At 47.1% G+C, this 17,353-nt stretch overlaps 1 protein-coding gene across 2 annotated transcripts in view; it reads right to left on the bottom strand.

The window, feature by feature from the left end:
• Window positions 1-10,077: 10,077 nt before the first annotated feature.
• The window catches only part of TAF4B (TATA-box binding protein associated factor 4b), a 77,696-nt gene continuing 70,420 nt past the window's right edge, over window positions 10,078-17,353 (bottom strand). For both annotated transcript variants that reach the window (XM_052788549.1, XM_052788551.1), the window contains exon 15: window positions 10,078-11,865. In XM_052788549.1, coding sequence (XP_052644509.1) covers window positions 11,698-11,865 — 168 coding nt within the window. In that variant the 3' untranslated portion in view covers window positions 10,078-11,697. The remainder of the gene's footprint in view (window positions 11,866-17,353) is intronic.

Raw genomic sequence — 17,353 nt, 5'->3', positions numbered from 1 at the left:
CTCATCAATAGGGAGCGAGGCGCCTTTTCCCTTTCACTGAACTCAGGAAGCAGACGTTGCTGCACCAGGCCCTGGGGAGCCCAGAGCCGGGCATGACAGCTCACAGGTAACCATAAACCAGCTGTGAGTCAGTTCTGCCCTGGAAGCCGACCAGCTCATGCTTGTAAGCTACCATTGCAAGAGCTACTGCTGCTGTTAGACATGAGTGGTTTCACTGCCTGCTGGTTGCTGTCCCTGCCCGTTGGGTTGGAAGTCACCTGCACTCCTCTTCCAACAGTGGGTGGTACAAGTGCTTTGGAGCAAAATACAATGCTTGGCTTTGAAGGAGAAAGGCTGTGAGGTTTTACCCATTGCATGGCTGCAGCTCCACCCCTCACCAAAGCAGGTGCACTGCCAACTGCAGACTTCAGCCTCAGCAGGTCTGGGAGAACTGGGGCTCTTTCGTTGCTCTTCCCATTTGCATGCAATTCCCTCTAACTCCTGAATCCTCTCCCTGCGACAGGTAATTTGCCTACCTGACGGGAGCTTGGGAAGAGCCATGCAGCCTGGGATTTCCCCACGTTTCACACTGATGAGTCCTGACCGGTACGCTCCTGTAACTGTGAGCTGGGATGTAAGAGCAACATGCAAGGATGAAAGTGGCTTCTGCTGAAGCAGAAGAGGTGTTGGTCCAGTGCAGGGAGGCAACACTAACATGCGTGGGCTTGGGAAGACCATCTCATGGCACTGTGTAGACAATCGTCCTTGGGAGTCCTCTCCCACAGAGGTCACCCTGCTGGTCCTCCGGTGTGGACGGCTGTAGCTGAGCAGCTGTAGCACAACCGAAGAGCTTGCAAGGACCAACATCGCGGCACTGGCAGTGGCTGAGGGACTCCAGAGGGATCGACAAGAAAGGACTTGCAGCAAAGCTGACTCTGCAAGGCTGAGTTGGGCAACAGCAGTTTAGATCAGCTATAGATCTAGAGGCCCTCCAGTGAGGCAGGAGACAGAGGAAGCTTCCCTCTCCTGCCAGCACATCCATATTTGGAGCTGTGGGTGAAGGCTGCTCGCTGCCTAGGGGCTCAGGCGCCAACAAATTGGGCGACTTAATCTAGCACTGGGGAATTTTGGCACAGTGCTCTCCTTCTCAGGTTTTGGGGGGGTTGGGGTGATTTTGGGGGAGGAGGTATTAATTTGTACCCCCAGATAAAATATCTTCAGCTCTGTCTTATAGTGAGCGCTTGCATAGTGTGGAAAGCAATTCATGTCCCTCCAAAACAGGCATCGCGGGCAACTCTCCCTACCTCGGGCAGTGCTGCTTTGGTTTTATGGCCCAGGCTACGTAAGTCTTTGAACTATTCAAGCAGTGGCTCTCTCTTATGAAAGTCTGTGGGACAAAATAGAGATGCCGCTTCCTCGCCACCTCTCCACGGGGAGAAGACCGACCCTGGTGCAAGTGGCTGTTGTTCCCCACTGTGGCGAGATGGGCACTGGGGCTCGGCAGTCCTTCCAGGCGCCTCAGCAGGGATGTGACGGAGCAGCAGTGATGCCCCACAGCGAGGGAGAGCACTGCAGTGAGGCAGGCTTGGGGGATTGGGAGGGTGGGATGACCCTCTCGGGCTCCAGCATAGGGAAGATGGGTTCCTATAAGCACACATAAGCCTCGACTCCAGCCTGTCAGCGCTCTCTCCCCAACGGAGGGCATGCAGCTTCCCCTAGAGCATTGAAAACATGGAGGGAAATACCCTTCAGAAACTGCCCAGATTTCATATTTGAAATTCAGACCACCAGTCTTGTGATTCCTGGAGATCTGATTCATGCTTTTTGAACGTGTGGGTTTGGCAATCCTGTGCTTGCACTTACAGCCATTTCCCAACCCCTTATTTTCCCCAGAGGTGTTCTTACTTTTCCCTTTTTTACTGTTATATACATGAAATAAACTGCTCGGGGGTTAGGGGAGTTGTTACCGATAGCAAAACTCATCTATTAAATTCACAGTGAGCTGCTCACTAAACAACAACAAAAAATCCCCCACAACTTTAGAGTCTAAAATAACAATGGGTTGGAGCGACTCCTCCCTGCTCTTGCTTTGCCTAGGGGCGGGATAGACTGGGCAAGGGCTCCTGTCCCCAAGGAGCAGCAGGAAAATGCTGTCCCCCCACTGCAGCCATGCCAGGGGTGGCAGACAAGCCCTGGACCGTCATGGTGGATGTGACCTGTCTGTCCCCACGTGTTTCTGTGGGAAAGCTGAGCTTCCGCCCTCATCAGTGGCTCTGGGGAGGGAGGTCTGGGGTGCGCGCAGGCATGTAAGCCCCTAGGAGAGCATCTAAGGGCCTCTCCTGGGGTCACGAAAAGAGAATGGTTTTGTTTGGGAGAGTGAGTATGAGAGTTTTGGACCCATATTCAGTCAGGTAGCAAAAAATCCTGGTTTTTCCACTCAAATATTTTTTTCGTCCAGTTGTGGCAGGGACTGTATCTTTATTGCTGTAGATATCAATCAGGGCCGTAAGTGCTACCTTAGCTCAAAGAAACAGTATTATCTGAAGTCTGTGCTGAGCACCATTTGTATTCCCATAGACAGCCTGCTGCTGACACGATAGAAGGCAAAACCCCACACCCATGGGAGTGGAAACTGTTTTCCATTCCCTGCGAGGGATCCCTGCCCAATTGAAGACAGAGCAGCAGTCAGGGAGCAAAAGGGAGCCCCACTACAAGGGAGAGGGTTTGCAGGGTGCTGGCCCTGAACTGGGGTGTGGGGGCCAGGCATGAGAGGTGCTACGAGATGTGGCCTTGGTGGTGGGTTTGGGACTTGCAGCTAATTTCAGGTAAGGGCCTCATTGTGGTAAATATTAGGGAGGTATAAATAGCCCCTGCTACCCTAGGGCTCCACTGCCTCAAGCAATGTGCCAAGGAGATCCCCAGAGGATGGCACATGGGGAAGGGGGACTACCAAAACTACATGGAAGGCTTTAGCTGCTGAGAAGTGAGTGCTTCCTTCTCGCGGCGTTCACTGTGATGCCGCAGAAGCCTAACAACAGCAAGTTTTTATTGGCATCACGGCAAAGCCCAGCTTGAAGGAGACAGCTTAATAGCCTAAAAGCGTTGTAGCTGCCTGGGACAGCCTGCCTCCTTTCTGCAGTAGATGCACACAGGGGTCTAGGAAAGCAAAACCATTCCACCATGGCTGTCCTCCCCTGTGGAAAAGGGAACCCGCATTTCCGACACCTTGGGAAGCCAGAGATGATGGTGGAGACCTTTGCAGCCAGCACTCCTCAAGGCTCTCCAGAAGTCACGTCCAAGATTTGGAAGCTCTTGAGAGGGCAAGTGCAACAGGAGCAACATTGCCTAGCCATTAAAAAAGATTATGGGAAGAGAAAGTAACTGAGCCCTATTTTAGCCCTGTTGAATTTGATTTAATGTCTCAGCATGCCCACAGGGTCTCCGGGTGCTCTCAGTTTCTGCCTGTGCAGAGGACAACAGGTTTGCAATCAATATCTGTGAGCCATTAGCCTAGACAAGTGGCAGCTGAGGAGCTGTTTGTGCAGATGTCTCCTTTGGAAGGCAATGAAAGCAACAAGCCTGTAGAAGGCTGGGAAGGGATGGTAGTCTTCCAAGGGAAACAGATTATTTGAGGAATGGGGAAGAGAACTGGAGCAGCCATGGAAGCTGAAGAGGAAGGCAAGCTTTTGGGAAGAGCAGAAGTGCCCAACAAGCTGTGCAAGGTGAGGGTGGGAGCACCCCGTCTGGACCTTGCTTGGCCATGAGCATTTCACTTGGGTTTCACCTGAGCACAGAAGTTAAAGTCAGGCCAGAGGGTGCTTGGGCAAAGCAGACTGTTCACTCCATGCTTACAAATACTTTCTAGGGCTTTAAACACCGAGAAAGGGCAGTGGGCAGGGAGACCAGCAAAGGAAGGAAGGCAGGCAGGCAGGCAGGCAGTGCTACAGCATGTTCGTGCTGCAAGGCACTAGCATGGGGGCAAAATGCAAAACTAAGGCAGCTGGTGGGGGGAAGGGGAGGTGGGAAGGAGATCCAACGCCACAGAAACCAGGTGGAAGGGATGAAAGGCAAGAGTGGGAAAGACGAGCTGGGCTATTGCACCTGCATCTCAGCCAGACGCATCTGGGGATCTTTGTTCAAAGAGTCAGGGAGCATTTGTGCTGCATCCCGATGTCAGGAGCTCAAGCCCCTTACGTACGGCTTACTGCCCATGATGGAGACTGGCGTGCCAAGGACACCTCCTCAACGTGGGCCATGTCCGAGGAGACTGCGCGTACGGTGCCATGATGGATCAAGGAGCACCCAGGGGGGGTCAGTCGGCCCAACGAGGGCTCAGAGTCGCCGCAGCCAGGCTTCCCACCTATGCGCCTACAAGCTCATCCTCTGGCCAAGAGCCACCGGACCCCAGCCCGGCGCAGCCAAGGGGCAGGGCAGTCCCGCGGCAGCTCCGCGGGCCCCCGGCAGGCTGGGCCGGGCCGGGCATGCCCGGCGGCCCCGGGGCGGCGGGGTGGTGCTGGCTCCTCTGGGCCCTCCGCCAAGCAGGCGGGTTTCTCAAGGGCGCCTCTGCCAGCGCAGACCCACCGCCCTTCCCGGGACACGGTCCCCGCGCAGGAGCCACGGGTGAGTCGCCACCAGCTCCCACCACCCATCGCCCCCATGCCACCCACCCTGCCCGAACCCTACGCTGCTTCGACTTCTTCTACGTGCTGAAGCGCCGCCCAAGGCAGGCGACAGCTATACTGGGTTTTAAATCCCTTCTCGAGCAGAGCGCTGTGTTTCTGTGGGTGAAAAAAATCACCAAAAGAGGCAGCACCCCTGCAAGGGCTGGGCTGCATCTCCCCGGCTTTCTCCCTGGGGGCATACTGCCCCTAGGGTCAGCTCGGCTTCCCCGCTCCCAGCCAGCGTCGGAAACTCAGCCGCGGCTCAGGACTGCAAACTTTTTATCCTGTTAGAGAGAAAAAGCCTGAAAAGGCAGCCGTCTACCTCAGGAGGTGGAGGAGCCTCACCCAGGTATAGGGAGGTCTGGAAGAGTCGGGTGCCTGCAAAGTTTTCTTAAGTTTTGACTTGATCAAGACTATAGAGAAAAAAAAAAAAGAAAAAAAAAAAGCCTCCTGACTCACTCTCTTCCCAAGACTGCCCTAGCCCAGAGCATTTTCCCTGCCTTGGGAAGTGTTGCAAAATTTGAGCTTGCCCTGGAGGTATCTCTCACTAATTACTGGATATCCTGGTTTTGTGTAAGGACACAGGCACAACCTTCCCACAGGTTCTTCTTTACAGCATGGGAAAAAAAACTCGAAACACTGATTTCTGTTTCAGCATCCCCAGCAGATTGCTGTGAAGGGCTGATTGCACACTTGAGGGGATCTCTTTCTGGAGCCATCCTCCCCAGCTCTGGGGCAACACTTACCAACAGTCTCTAAGCAGCAAGGAATTTCAAAGGCAAAACCAACCTTACTTTTAATATTTGCCCTCTGTACCTGAAGTTTGGGTCACTTTCAATTTTTTTCCCCTGTAATAAAGAAGGCTAAAGCGTTCAAATTAGAAGCAAAGACTCTGAGAGCTGTGTGAGATGAGGCCTGTTTGAGTTCACACCGCCCGTCAGCCATGCTGCAAAGGGCTAATGAATCGGCTGGTGAAAGGCAGGGTGCAGAAAATAACAGCCCTGGCCCTGACAAGAGGTAGCACAACCCCGATTACCATGTCAGCTTGATGCGAGACAGACGCTCGCACGGGCTGTAAGCCCCCATCCATGGTTTATTCACATCAGTAGAGGAAAACTGCTTCAGCTCTGAGATGTTGAATAGCCCATGCTGTATCTACACATCTTCTGCTCATTCCAGCCTCTTCTTTCAGCATTAGTCAGGCCATCAACTCCTGTGGACAGCACATGTGCCCCCCTGTCCCGCATCCCACAGTGCTTCAGCTCTGTGGCTCGACCACAGCACTGGGCTGCAGCTGGTGATGATCCTTCTGCCACTCCTTCAAAGAGAGATGAGATGATTACAGAGGGTTTCTCCAGATTTTAAGAGACATGAAGAATGAAAACTGCATTGAACAGGAAGCAATGATTTAAGGATTTCTTACTCAATTAGTCTACTTCATTAAATACATAGCCTGCATACACATACCCACCTAATTTGATGGATTTTTTTTTTTTTTCTAGAAAGGCCCTTTTCTGTCATTTCTGTAAATGAAAGCCTCTGCCAGAATGCACGTAAAGGTATCACTGAAGATCCTGGAGAGAGGAGCGAGCTCTGTCTTCAATCCTCCGAGTGCCTTCTCCTTTTCTACCCTCCCTTCTTGAGAAGTCCCACCGATCAGCTCTTCAAGGCAGTCTTTATTCTCTGCCCAATTTTGCACAAAGGTATCAAAGGATTTTAACATATTAAAACTTGCAACCTCTTCAAGAATTTGTCTCCTTCCTCTCTTTCCTTGTTGCTGGAGTTTCACACCTGGGAGATGTTATAACTCAGTCTTTACAAGAAGTAGGGTATTTATTTTTAAAAGTTACTTAGCCATCCTTATACACACAGAGTACATGTATATTCACACATAATTACTTGAAAAAAAAAATACTTCCCCTCCTCCCTTCCAGCTTCGAAGGACAGAAATAAGAAACACCTCCAAATAACTGTAAATAATAAACCCCGTCATGCTCAACACTTCAAAGCGGAAGTGCAAATATCTCAAGAAGCTTGGGGAACTACACAAAATTATGAATTAGCTCTCAAAAACAGATACAGATGATCTGTCAGATAATTTTTCATTCCGAATAGATTTAAAAATAATATTCCCTGTGATCTGGTAGAGAGAGTAACTGCTTACGGATAACTGCAGTTCTTCAAGTAAAGCCTGTGGAGCGGGAGCATGCATGCCAAGCTGCTGAGATGAAAACGACTTTTTTGCCTTCGCAGTACCCATGCAGAAGACCCCACCTTTGCTCCCTCCCCCCCAGGGCACAGCCCCAGGGAAGGCAGTCTTTCAGCGACACTACTGATGGGCAGAGCTCCAGAGAAACACATACTGGTCACCCCCTGGGGCTTCAGCGCAGGTCTTGATACCACCCAATGTCCACCTCAGTCATGTGAGACACGGCTCCATACCCTTTCCTACTTCTGAGACAGAAACGGACTGAAGAGGAGATACCTGGAAGAGCTGTAGGACTGTGGGATGGGGGGTTGGGGAAAAGAACAGATGACCATCTCTGATGGGGTCTCTGGCTGGAACTTTAGGTGGCTCTGCCAGGTAAACAAATATCCCTTGGAAGGTGGGAAGTACCTACTGCTGCAAGGACCTTGTAGAAAACTCTTGACCAAAGCAGGACTTAATGGCAGAAGCCTTGGTCACCATGAAACACAAACTTCCTGCGAGGATGTGCTCCCTGCACAGAAAGTAGCAGCCTCAGGGCTGACGTGAGCTGACCTGCACCACCACCTCCTTCCACTCCAGAATAGCCATTCAACTTTCAAGTCCTGGATGGAGATCCTCATTTTCCTCCCTCCTCCACAGCAAAAACCCTTTCAAAAGCAGGCTGCCTGGAGGCACCCTGCGAACTGTGAAGCAGGGGATCCTGAGGAAAGACGGGGTAGCAAAGTTAGCAGCTAACACGCCAGGATAGCTACAGAAAGCAGGCGAGGAGTGACCAGCTCATGCCAGCTCATGCCTGCAGTAAGAGGAAAGAAGAAGTGGTAGGAACAAGGACTGATGTATCTGGAAGGAAAAGACAAGGTTTCTTGCTTATTCCTTCAAAGTGTTACAAAGCCAAAAGGGGTGCTCATCTAGCTTACAAAAACCCTGCACGAAGTGGAGCACTGGCATTGTGGCCTGTAGATAGGCAGCCTTTCTACCAAATGAGGGTGGGACAAGCCACTGACACGCGGTAACGAACCCAGTACCCAAAGTGGCAAAACAGAGAGGTCCGGTGCGCTCCGTTCTTCAGTCTTGGTACTCAATTTTGCACCCATCAAAGGAGCAAAGCCTTCACTGCGGTTATCTCCAGAGCTGCAGGCTACAGCCATGGGACTTTGGATAACAATGGCTGGATCCAACTCTTGGAGTATCTGTAGACATCACGTGTGCTACGTGAAGAGGGAAGTATGTGCAGCGCTTGGCCTCAGAAACCCAGCAACCCTCATTTGAAAAGTCGCTGGGAGCAAGCCCATTTCACCAAGTCCAATCACTTGGACTGTCTGCCCCTTCAGGGCATCCTCGCTTGCTTTAGTCTTTCCTCCTTCACCCCAGTGATTACAAATGAAGAGGAAAGCAAAGAACAGAGCAGAGATGAACCTGGAGAACAGCTGACAGCATTTTTGCCGAGCGCAGTGCACTCACATGGCAGGACACAGGTGCCTACAAGAGAGTGGGCCTGGAACAACTTGATGCAAACAGTAGCCTTAAGCTACTCGTGTCAAAGTGTCCAAGACAGTGCAATGGCTTTGAGGAATCATCTAGCAACGTCTCACGGGCCCCTGCTACCTTCCTCATTAAACCTCGAACAAAGCTGCAGGGTGTGTTAGTGCACTCCAGCTAGTCTTTCCCAGGGGGAGAAGGGAAAAGCTGGAGTCAAAGACAGTGCAAAGGGCTGGATTCAGTGGCAAGACTTGAAATAGCAATAAAGGGAAAAAGCAACAGCTGGAGGAGAAAGAGTGCAGGGCCCCTTTTGTCACCATGTAACGTACAAAACTTGGCATACTATGCTGCTAAGAGAGTAGTAGTCAAGAGCCAGCAACAACAGCTTTCCCCCCACAACTGTGTACACAGTTTTCTCTAAAGGCTGAATACTTGAGTAGCAGGGATAGCTGCCCAGACAGCTCAGTGCATCAGAAATAGCCACTAGGCTAGCAGGCCATCTGGACAGCAAGAAGCGCCTGGAGCAAGCTTTAGACCCCTCACAGAATCGGTGGCATAGACGGCTCTGCTGCTAGGTTCCCAAGCTTGAACAGGAGCATGCCGAGAACTAAGAGGCAAGGGAGCGTGATGGCAGGGTTTGTCCTCATCACCTTATTACTGGGATTTTATTATTCTCATAAAGGGCAGCAAGGTTGGGGAAAAGGGGGGAAGTGAACGCCTGGTCATCTCTCCTTTAACTCCTGGTGTGGCTGAGCAAAGCCCAAGTGTCTCCTAAGTGCCACTTTAGAGGACACTTGTTCTTCTCAGAAGCAAAGCTGAGCTCGAATGAGAGGCAGGCTGAATCCTTGGGAGGGAGGCAAGTATTTTTAGTCTTTGCACCAAGGCCTTGTCTGTCCCTGTCTGAAACTAGGCCCAAAGACCTGCTGAAAAACCTTTCTGAAAACGCCTGCTACTCCTTACAGAATAAAATTTTTGGGGTTGGGGTGTGTTTTGAGGGGGAAGAGGTGGCACACAGGGAAGAACTACTGGTGAAAGAGACAACTTGCTATGGCAGCAATGAAATCATGCAATCTGCATCATAGGCAGGCCATAGAACACTTGAATTGTCTATCGTACTTTATTTGTATCTATTTATCAATTCAGTTATTTTCTCCAGCACCTTTCATTTTAGTATCACATTGGTTTAAAGAAGACGAAGAGGCAGGCCAATATGCAGATGCTCGTCTTTGGTCTCCAACCTGCACTTAATTAATTGTGAGTTGCTTTAAAAATAATTGAGGACAATGCTTCCACTGCACATTGCTGAAGTCTGGGACTGTTCCTGTGTTTTTACTTCCCAGAACACATGCGAAGTGCTCACCTGTGCCCAGCTGTTAAAAAAAATAAAACAACAAACCCCCCCCAGCCTCTGTGCTGACTGACTGGGGGAAATCAGACAAATGAGAAGTTGCTTTTTCTCCCTGCCCACCCCCCTCCTTCAAGTAATCCTTTGCTCTGTCACCTAGTTCTGTTTAAAAACCTTAAAATATAGATGTTTATCGTTAATACGTCACGTGAGGCAACCATGCCAATTACTGTGATGGGCAGATAGCCGGGGCTCGCTCTCAGAGGCACGCGATTAGTCATGGTGATGACAGCTTCAGACGCTGAATTTCTCATGTTAGGAAACAAAGTTGCTGATTTATTATTTTTAATAAAATAATTGCTTTAATGCAGTATTTAAAATAATTTTAAACATCTGATCAATAACAGTACACAAATATGGAAAATGCTGCACTTTACATAAAAAGTAAAGCTAAGCATTTAATTATACAAAACAATTTTGCCTGATGCCATCAATATTTTGCAAACTATAGCTTAGTCAAAGTACTGCTTTTCTTATATATATATATATGCTATATACACATATATAAATAATTTACAGCATTCATGTACTAGAGTTGTTTACTACTGTTCCAACAAAAAAACCCATAACCGATTCAAAACTTACTGAATTTGGTAACTATCTGCAGTGGTTCTAACAGTGGAGGGCATTTGAATCATCGCTTCAAGTTCTGAAGTAGCATGCCAAATAACCATAGGAAGCTTGTTCCTTAAAAGAAAAAAGTTTCAGCAGGAAGCCATTCAATACAGTCAGTGCCTTTCCCACCAGTCCTGGGAAACAGCCATGCTATACAGCACTGTGTCACGGGAGGCAAAATGTTTGGAGGCTGGGGAGAAGAGTGACTCAGAGGGTTTTCCTTCCACCACAAGGCAGTCTTTACCAGCAAGTAGAAAATCTTTGAATCTATTCTAGCAGTCTTAATAGTCCAGAGTCATCCTCCTCACTGAATGGAAACCAGGCAACTGTCTAAATACTTTCTATTTGGGAAGCTTCCCTGTTATACCACATTAAGGTATTAAATCAATATTCTAAATAAAGCTGTGAATCCTGTGCTTTGCAAACACTGCTTCTCCTTAAGAGAGTCTGCAGCTGCAAAGTTTAAATGCATCTCAGGTTCTCCCTTTTTTGCAGTCAGCACAGGTTGCTTTTGTCCATTTCATCTACCTCTATGCTCAAGTTCAATGCTATTTTTTTATCTGCAGAAAGATAAACTGTTTCTTCTGTTCACCCTTCCTTTTTACTCTTGCGCTCCTTGTATTCCAAGTTTAGTAACACCAGACTTTCCCCAAACATCGAAGTATACCCTAACTACACTGTCTGATGTACTTCAATCACAAGAACCATCGATTTGTTCTCCTTCCCTCAGTCACTTTCTCAGGGGAAAGGGGGAGGGCAGTTGAGGCAAGGTTTGGGGGGAGAAAGCACCCCTCATTCCTTTCGCTTGCTACTTTGCTCTCACAAATGAGCATCCAGTAGTAATTCTAAACCCAGAAAATTTAAGGAGATGCTGAGTCAGATAGGCAATACATTAGCATGTTGACTGACTGCTGGTTCATGATTAAATACAGTTGCCATGCTATGCAGTGCCTTTAAAGTGTTATTGGTTCCCCTAAATAAGGTTGGATTAGAAGAAGGCACTACACATAGAACAGATGTTGCAGGCTCTGGAGTACTGAAGCAAGCGACATACATAAACTAGGACACATATCAAGCCCTCAGAGCCTGCAAGACAGTTAAATGCAAGCAGGTAGTCAGGTACTTGTGTGTGTAGCTCAGTGTTTTCACTGGTTTACAGACTGGTTTAAACCAAACATTATTAAAAACCCTACAGGTGCTAAGTTAGGTATTTAATAAAAATGTTTATCTGTAAACAAGAGTTATCCTTACAACGGATCATTTTCCAGAAATTGGAATTTCAAGACAGTGCAACAATGCTTCAGTGTTTTCTTTGGCAGTAGACAGCAAGGTGAAATGTAAAATTCAAATCATTTCAGAAGAGCACGGTACAAGGTTAGAGAATGCTTCATCTCCCTCTCTTGTTCCATGCAGAATATCAAGTCCCTGAGACAGACGCGGGTTATTCTTGGACAGAGCAGCTGTTTCATAAGGCTAAAACCTGATGATCCAGGAGCAATTCCATTGCCATTCAAACCCTAAATGGGGGAGGGAGAGAGAAAAAATATTAGAATTCCATGTAAAGACAAGTTTTTAACTGAACTGGTTGGATTATACTGTCTACTTGCATAAAACTAGCCTGCTGATGTTCAGCTTTACATCTTGAAAACCAGCAATCCAGAAGTCCTTGCACATTAGATACTTTAAAAGACAAAGCAAGCACTTGCCAGTTGGTGGTCTATTTCAGTCAAAGCAACTAGAAAATTCTATCTTTCTTTAAAACTATATTATTATGGTAAGATAAATAACTGCCATTTCACTGAAGTCATACTACATAGACACTTGCACTGAGAAAGGACAAGCTAACTACAAAGAAGGTACTACCACAGTTCCTACGCAGAGCCTCAGGTTGTGCATGGCTCTTACTCCCATGTGCAAACCCCCAAGTTCCAGATGTTCACATCTCTTCTTGAAGAAAACCATCACTGCGAGTGGGCCCTAGCCTTGAAACACGGCCAGGAGAAGCTCTTACCCTGGCCATCACCTGTGAATTGTCCTTTAAGGGAGCAACAAATACACACAGTCGAAGCATCTGCATGTTCAGAACACTGTATATGAGCATATCCATCTCAGTCGGCTGCCTCGCTTGGTTATGAAAGCACAATTGGTAGGAGCTGATGATGTTTAGTAGTTATACATTCAGGCTACTGGAATGAGCAACCCCCACGCATTCCAAAATGCCCCAAGATTTATTATTAGGGGCGGGGAGGAGGAAGATTACCATGAGCTGCACAATAGACTGGCTACTTATCTTGGAGCCAATCTATGCTACACAGCCAGTCTCTTATCACTACTGGAGGGTTCTTGGTAATGAATGCAATTTGTACAAATACGAGTGCTCAGTCTCTGTAACTTCAGCAAGGCAATGCCTGCCAGCATCAACACCACTTGGAGATGGTGTTGCTTGGATGCCGTGTTAACTATATCAATTCTTACCCTAATACTCTCTGCAAGACTTCAGCAAAATGACTTTGCCCACTTTGCTTAGAGAAATCTGGTTAAAACCCCCATATATTAGAAACAAATACCAGTGCTGGAATATCTATAGCAGTGAATGCTACTGTTGTTAGAGGGGGAAGCATTGAAATTTATTTAAAAAGTAAAGAGATTCACCAGAGAGCACACACTAACCACAGAAAACCCAGGGCATATTGCAGAAATGGAAACTGTATTTCTTACTAGCAGCATGCAGGGTATTCAGCACCATTTCATTTGCTTTACAGTCGATACTATTAAACACTACGAAATGCCATCATTTTAAACTTTCAGTTTGTTAAATGGCTTGGAACAAATGCGTGCGTGGGGAAGACTGCTGGCCACATCACACAGAGCGGGCACTGCTGTCCTGGTAAGACACAAAAGGGTCACAGTTCAAGTTTGTCATATGACAACCCTGAAGGATCCAGGGAAAAGATAGCTCTGCAATGCAGCTGCCAGCACGGGTTGAAAAGGAGGTCAATCCAACAGGATGCAGCAGAAGGCCTGAGGCAATGTTATAAATGAAACAAACCCCAAGGGTTTTCAGTAACCCAACAGCAATGCCCTTTATAATTCAAAGAACTTTATTGAGGTGAAAGTATTTTCTCACTAAATAGTCATTAGACTAGAAGTCTTACCGTTAAAAAGACACCAAAGCCACCTCAATCTTGTTCACTCCTTTACAAAAAGAAGGCAGATAGCACAAATCCCCCAGCCTGCTTTGGAAGCTGTTGGAACTGCAAGATGCTACAATAGGGCAGAAACATCAAGCTGCCTGCATTTGAGACAGAGTTATGGATTTGTTTATTCTTAACTTCTTACCCATCGCACCCAGTGCAGAGATGTAAAGCGATGTTATGCTGTAATATCACATCCAAAGGCAAAGCTTATCCCAGACTCCTGTTTGCTAAGACAGCCAGGTCATACTTCCAAGTTTTATGTAGCATCATACCAGCTTATCAGAGGTACTGAGTACAGCATTTCAGGGGCCAGGGCTCTTTGAGTAGTTACTGAACATAGTTAAACCAGCAGCTGCTACCACATCCAAGTTAAAAGTCCTTCCCTCAAAGTGCATGATGGTTTAAAACTAAAGAAGCCAACAGACAGCCTAGGTCATTCCAGTCTAGACTGGGACTGCATTGGGGAACTCACTCTGAACTAAGTTTACACGGGGATGAGCACTAACTTCTTTTAGCTACTGTCCTCCACAGCTGCATCGAAACACTAGCCTTTCATGGTTTTGTTTTGGACTTTGGACCAAGCAGTGGAGGGTGTACTGCTTGTCTTTTTGTAATAAACAAAAAGTGAAAACACTTGAAATTAAGATGCCATCTGTGCATCACAATGAACCATCATAGGCACCTCTGTTAATGTCCAAGACCTTATTTAAGAAGTGCCCAACTCTGAGCCCTCCAGCTGACACAAGGGACACTTTAGGGGAGGGTGCTCAGCTCTCAGAGCCTCCTCTTGAGCAAGCGCCTCTGTTGGGCAGCAAGTCAGCCTTGTCTGGCCCTAGGCAACAGTCAGCAGTCCTCTCCTTTACATCTCATATACCCCTTCCTGCACAGAAGCTCCCCATGCTGCTTTTGAGACCTTATACACCCTGATTAGGACAACACCAGCCCACTCCTTGCTCCCAGACATCTCTATTACGTTGCTCCCAGTTGGGCAGCAACCGCTTGCATCTTGCTATTTTGGCAGTTTCTTCACTGCAGAAGTCTTCAGCCTACCCTAAGACAGCTTTGTGAGCCTCTTCTGAGGGGAAGTGAAAAGTGCTGCTTTTCAACCAGGCCACAGACAAGTACAAAGATAAGTGAATATAAAATGCATCCCTGTAGAACCAATTCTGGCAAAAGGTACTGCAACCAGCCTGCACCCCCCTTCTGCAACATCTAATTATTAGTACCTTACCTAGCAACTGCATTTTGTCTTTTTTCATTTTCTCTCTTTTTTTTTTTTTTTAAATTGGAAACATTCCAGGGGAGACTGGAAGACATCAGCCGTATCCTGAAGTTCCTGCCTTTCACTGAACCCCCAGCACCCTGCTTTCCTTCCGAAAGAGAAACAACACAGAGTACATGCAGCCTGGGAGGGATAACTACCAGCATAAACACTACCAGTCAACCTCAGTATCAACAGCTGACAGACTCTGTTCGTAAGCCAGGTAAGGCACTGCTGCAATGTGGCTCTGCACCACTGGAAACCACCCTTCACAGTACCGAGACCACCAGCTGCCTTAAAACCAGCCCCAGGAGGCCACAACAGCTGCTGTCCTGCTTTTGGCCTATCCTCAGAGTCATGTCAAATCAGCAGCTTTGCCAAAGCAACACGCTGTCGCCCCTTCTTGATCCTCAGATCCTTTTACATACACCTGACAGAGATCAGTTCCTCTCACTGATCTTGGCAGCATAAGACACTGTGGAGCTCCTGCTGTAGTCCCACGCCTGTTGTGCAGCTAGTTTTGTTGAGAGGTTGCTCCTGAAACCTCTTTTAAGATCTCTAGGGCTCTCTCCAGTGGCTGGACCAAGAATTAAATACCAGCTCTCTCTGAAAAGGCAAGAGTGAAGTTGATACAGAGCCACAGCTCACGACAAGGGTCTTCCTTTACCTGAGCTACCACCACCACCTTATTCCTAGTCTCCAAGGTATCTGGAGCATGTGATCTACAAGTCTGGATCACAGGTACTGACAAGGATATCAAAGTTTCTCAGAGCTAGTCTACAGGCCCCGATACAAAGCTCAGAGGGGTCTGCAGACACCTTCCTTCCCACCAAGTTCGGGTCAGGCTCAGTGAGCTGTTCCTGGCAGAGTACATGCTCCCTTCTCAAGTTCAGTGGCTTCACACCAATCACATTCAAAATTTTAAATGCTTGGGAGGGGGTGCTTTAAGGTAGCGAAGTGTTCAGTTAAATGTTAAAAGACAAGCCAAGAGTTCTCATTTCAATTTTTGGTGTGGCATAAACACATCCCAGTCCCAGAGTCAAGATCCCAAGAGAGCAAACTGTCATTGCAGCTCTGCTGCACGTTATAAAAATGCCACCAGCAGAAGGAAGCAAAGTCACGAGACAGTTTTCAGCGACATCTTCAAACACTGAAAAATTACAGCTGTGCGCAGCAGAGAGGTTGTTGAAAGGTTGTAAGAGCACCTAGCGAATCGGAGCAAAAGCATCCAGATTCAACCCCCAGCTCTGTCACCTGGGGTCACACTGAGGTTGGTGTTATCTCAGTGTACCCTGTACATGAGTTTCCCAGCTGTAAAACACAGAACACATTCCTGTCTCACAGGAGGAAAAAAGGTTAAAAAGCCATTAACACATTGTGGAGTCCTCAAACACTTTCCTGGGTCTCCCCCAGCGGCAAGGGGGAAGGAAGAGATCTTGTCAGAATTGTGACAGTTTTGCTTGTACAACTAAGTGCCTAATTTAGGCCAGAGAAAAGAAAATGAAAGAAGTTGATATTATTTTGGTGACAAGCCAGCCTACTGATGCTGCCTATTCTAACAAGCCTCAGTCTGTTAGAAATAATCCCACATTCACAATGCTAGAATACGACATTACTCAATATTTACATGATTCTTTTTTTAAAATAAGTTGGTTGTGCTAGGTGGTTGGGGTTTTGGGGATTTTTTTTTTTTTAACCTTATAGATCATTAGGGTAAATCAGGCCAATGTCTGAAAGGCTTTTAGATCTCTATTTCTGGGCTGCTTCTTGTGCAGCTGAAAACAAACATGTATATTTATGATGTTATCTGCAGCCTACAAAGAGGCCTCACGAAGCTGTCAGATCTATATAATAGAGAAAGCTATTCAACTACACATTTTTCCTCTGATTTCATTACGACATTCTACAAGTCCTTTCAAATGTAGGCAACAACATGTTTTACATATTGAAACAAATTACTGCAAATGTAATGTCAGTTTATTCACTATTATGCCCAAGATTCATGTACGCATGTCACTTTGTATGGCTACATCAGATGCTTAATCTGTACCTGGAGGTAATGAATACTATACAAATATGTCATGTTAGTTAATAGACAATTATTAAGCTGAAATTTTCTGGCTCTTTGCCACATCATTTTAAGCAACGTATTGTCAACTAAATTATAAATCTCTTGACCCTTCACATGTCATCAACGTTTGTGCGTTACCAATATGTTCAGCCTAAAGCTACAATGCAATTAGTCATTTAAATTGCAGATATCTTTCACACATAAGAAGAATTAAGTTCATCTCTAGCACAGAGAAGGCACAATATGGGCCAATGAACTGTATTTCTGAAGTGTGTGAATGGCAGTCAAGAATATTTTTGCCTATTTAACATGGGAAAAAAATTCACATCTAGTGTATGGCCTAGACTGACAGCAGCCAGGAAATTTGGCGCTGAAATTGAAACTCTCTAGCTGACAGGGCTGTGCTTAGTTAGGTCTTGCAGCAGGTAAGTAAGATGCTGAAGCCATATTTTATAATTGCAGTACACTTTTAGCTC

Source organism: Harpia harpyja, chromosome 5 (assembly GCF_026419915.1).
Source record: "Harpia harpyja isolate bHarHar1 chromosome 5, bHarHar1 primary haplotype, whole genome shotgun sequence".
NCBI classification, from domain to species: Eukaryota; Metazoa; Chordata; class Aves; order Accipitriformes; family Accipitridae; genus Harpia; species Harpia harpyja.
This window is presented reverse-complemented; position numbering and strand designations above follow the sequence as displayed.